A 3,003-nucleotide genomic window follows, 5' to 3' on the forward strand; every position below is an offset into this window, starting at 1 on the left:
GTATAATTACAAATGCAAAAATTGATCATTGCAAGTCAAGAAGTAAGAATTCTTTCGAGTTCTTGAATATATTTATAGAAACTATATTAAAAAATATACACATGGCGCCTCCATTTCAAAAATCACTGACTCTGCCACCGTGTTGCCAGTCTCCCCATTTAGTAGGGTCTTGTTCGCTATTTGTTATCAGTTCTCCAGTTCTCGGGTCGGTTTTCACTAACACTAAATCCACGAACCGTTCCCGCGGTCCTACTTCTACGTATCGATAAAAAAAGTCGGATAAAATATGAAAATCCTGAAGTTTTCAGGAATCAATGTCTTATGAAAACTTTTATCGCGTCATTACAAAAAGATTTCATACTAATATCTTTGCGCACTGTATTAATTTTTATCAATCGCTATTACATACTTGGTATCGGTTGCAATTTAAGTTTTTCGTGAAACTGCTTCATTCGTGGCGACTCTCTGATATTCTCCGAGAACTCCTTTAAAGTCTTTGGTTTTAAGAAAAAAGCGCCTAAATATATATTATTCATTTAATTTTTGTATCTAATGGAATGAAGATTTTATATAAACATATATATAGAAGCAACGGTAAAGATAATTCGCAAAAATCCATTGAAGTTTGAAAATTAAAAATATTCTGAAGCATTGATAAATACTTGTGACAAATCGTCTATTTCTTGTTTGTAGATTCGTCAAAATATTACAACTTAAGCGAATCATCATGCGAATATTTTATGAAAAAACTAACATACGGTTGTCCACAATCACATAAAAACAATGACGTGATAATTTTTCTAATTTTGTTAATAAAACACTGTCGCCAATATGGCTAGATTGCAATTGAATATTTTGCCTCACAAAAGGCAATAACATTTAACATTTTTAATTTTATTTCACATTTACTTCAATTTTTGAAAATTTGAATGAAATGTCTTGAGCTTAAAATTCAAATATTAATTCAATTCTTATATGATTAATCTAGCTATGCTGTTTTAAATCAATATTTAGATAAATTTATCTCAAATCTCCTAATTTTATTAAAATTTAATTACACAAGATCCAATTGTCATAAAGATATATCGATTAACTTAATATTAAAGTAAACTTTTAATCGTATAACATATTTCAAAGCAGACATTCAAGTTTTAAATATATTGAATGTTTTTATTACAATTTCTCATTGTTATTAACAAATAGATGCTATTTTCAAACGAAGATGATTCAGAAGTCCGTCACACGACCTTTTCTTTCCCAATCGCCATAACGAGTCGGCTCCGGTCCACGGGGACCTCCGACTTCACCTGTTTCTGGATTTGTGTTGTTCGGGAATGGTTTCAGGGGTTCTTTCTCCTGATAAGGATGCTTGCCCTCCTCCAGCTCGTCCAATTTCTCTGTCACGTTCAAAGTTTGATTTCTTTACTACTTTAAAATCCTTGAGTAGAAATTCAGGAAAAGTTGTTACTATGTAACTACGTACTGTAACGTACCTATAGGAGCGCGTTCGCGTAATTTTTTCCTGAATTCACGTAATCTCGGACTCTCGCTGATCTCGTCTGTACTCTTTGATGAAAACGGACACGTGAATCCTTTTAAAAAGAACATTGGAAATTACAAATTTACATTTTGTTCATGTCAATGAATGGACAGACTCGCCGATACTTCTTCAGCTACAAATTCATACCTCTCATGTGTAGTAATAATTGACGTGAGCTTGTTGAAACTGCGCAATTAATTCCTGCCATTGCTCTCAAATTAATTTTTACTCTTCGAAAATAAGTCACACCCAGTCGATATATATCTGTTTTTTTTAACCTCACTTTTCAATCCTTTGAAATTACACAAAAGTTGGGTTTGTTATGTGTTATCTTTATACGAATTTTAAGTTCTTTAATAAATTTAATTAAAATAAAATATATGTCACATAAGGATATGTTGGATCATGTAAATATATTAAACATATAGTAGCTGTCATAGCCTATATAAAACAGATTTATTCAAATTCATTTTTATTTTACAGAGATTTTACGTGTAATGATAAATAAATAATAATATACGATATAAACATTAGACTTTCAAATTATTAACTGTATGATTATTTTGTTAAACATTGTTCATTATACACAAACAAGCGACAAATATCTTAGTATCTACATTTGAACAAACATCTTTTTCCAAAAAGATTAATTTATATTATGAATTTAAATGCCTTTGTAAACTTTCAAGGGAAATATTCACATGACATTTTGCGCGGTGGAAACCAGGTTAAGTTCAGGCATCTATATTTAAGATACCTTTAGGCCGGGTTCACACCTTGACGGAAAAGCGAAAAGCGGAAGAGCAGTTAACCGATCAGAACTCGCGCTGGTAGTAAATAGTACGTACAAAACTAACAGAAAGGTCGAGTACCTGATTGGCTACTGCTTTTCCGCTTTCCGTTTTTCCATCAAGGTGTGAACTCGCCCTTAGGCTGAGATCACACGATGCGGAATAGGACTGCGGAATAGAGAGTGCGTCATTGAAGTAACCAATCAGCGTTATTCCTCATTTTGCTTTCTAGCATTGATTGGTTGCTTGAATGACGCACTCTCTATTCCGCAGTCCTATTCCGCATCGTGTGGTCTCAGCCTAAAGGTACTTTTTCATGCGCAGCACGCTGCAGCAGCAATTCGTTACTATTGGTTAAGAATTTTATGTAAGCTAGATGACGCACTTCCAGCGCAAAATACATTTTGCCGCAGTTCGTTGAAGTTGAACCGAACGAACAGCAAGCAGCAAGCGGCAAAATCGAGAAAGCGTACAATATGTCCGTCGTTTCATTATGAAAATATTATTTATTGCAATAAATATTAGGAAAATAAACGAAGAATGGCCTCGGATAAGGTACGAATGTTTGTAAATTAGATCATTTTATACTTTACACTTTACTTTTTCAAATTTGTGATAAAGTATAAAATGATCTAATTTACGAACATGTATCCGTACCTTATCCGAAGCCAT

At 33.0% G+C, this 3,003-nt stretch overlaps 2 protein-coding genes across 3 annotated transcripts; both read right to left on the reverse strand.

Annotated features, from left to right (window-relative positions):
- On the reverse strand, positions 1 to 759 carry LOC108774608 (succinate dehydrogenase assembly factor 4, mitochondrial). Its single transcript, XM_018540755.1, has 3 exons — positions 663 to 759; positions 410 to 517; positions 1 to 255 (listed from the first exon to the last, which is right to left on the reverse strand). The coding sequence occupies exons 1-3, from the start codon at positions 727 to 729 to the stop codon at positions 116 to 118; spliced, it is 315 nt and encodes a 104-aa protein (XP_018396257.1). The 5' UTR covers positions 730 to 759; the 3' UTR covers positions 1 to 115.
- A 452-nt stretch (positions 760 to 1,211) lies between these two features.
- Positions 1,212 to 2,357, reverse strand: LOC108774606 (succinate dehydrogenase assembly factor 4, mitochondrial). 2 transcript variants are annotated; one of them, XM_018540754.1, is made up of 4 exons: positions 2,298 to 2,357; positions 1,688 to 1,832; positions 1,494 to 1,592; positions 1,212 to 1,397 (listed from the first exon to the last, which is right to left on the reverse strand). In XM_018540754.1, the coding sequence occupies exons 2-4, from the start codon at positions 1,746 to 1,748 to the stop codon at positions 1,228 to 1,230; spliced, it is 330 nt and encodes a 109-aa protein (XP_018396256.1). In that variant the 5' UTR covers positions 1,749 to 1,832; positions 2,298 to 2,357; the 3' UTR covers positions 1,212 to 1,227. The 2 variants fall into 2 exon arrangements, with proteins under 2 accessions (XP_018396256.1, XP_018396255.1); XM_018540753.1 differs by lacking the exon at positions 2,298 to 2,357 and having other exon boundaries at positions 1,688 to 1,905.
- Between the last annotated feature and the right edge of the window lie 646 nt (positions 2,358 to 3,003).

This window comes from Cyphomyrmex costatus, unplaced genomic scaffold (assembly GCF_001594065.2).
Source record: "Cyphomyrmex costatus isolate MS0001 unplaced genomic scaffold, Ccosl1.0 scaffold265, whole genome shotgun sequence".
Taxonomy (NCBI): domain Eukaryota; kingdom Metazoa; phylum Arthropoda; class Insecta; order Hymenoptera; family Formicidae; genus Cyphomyrmex; species Cyphomyrmex costatus.

Bases quoted from the DNA above. Each gene is read 5' to 3' on its own strand.
- LOC108774608 (XM_018540755.1), bottom strand. From the start codon at position 729: ATGATGATTCGCTTAAGTTGTAATATTTTGACGAATCTACAAACAAGA. The intron at 518-662 runs GTATTTATCAAT...ATATATATTTAG, and splicing joins AAATAGACGATTTGTCACAA to GCGCTTTTTTCTTAAAACCA. The intron at 256-409 runs GTATGTAATAGC...ATCGATACGTAG, and splicing joins TAAATTGCAACCGATACCAA to AAGTAGGACCGCGGGAACGG.
- LOC108774606 (XM_018540754.1), bottom strand. From the start codon at position 1,748: ATGGCAGGAATTAATTGCGCAGTTTCAACAAGCTCACGTCAATTATTA. The intron at 1,593-1,687 runs GTATGAATTTGT...TCTTTTTAAAAG, and splicing joins ATTATTACTACACATGAGAG to GATTCACGTGTCCGTTTTCA. The intron at 1,398-1,493 runs GTACGTTACAGT...TGAACGTGACAG, and splicing joins ACGCGAACGCGCTCCTATAG to AGAAATTGGACGAGCTGGAG.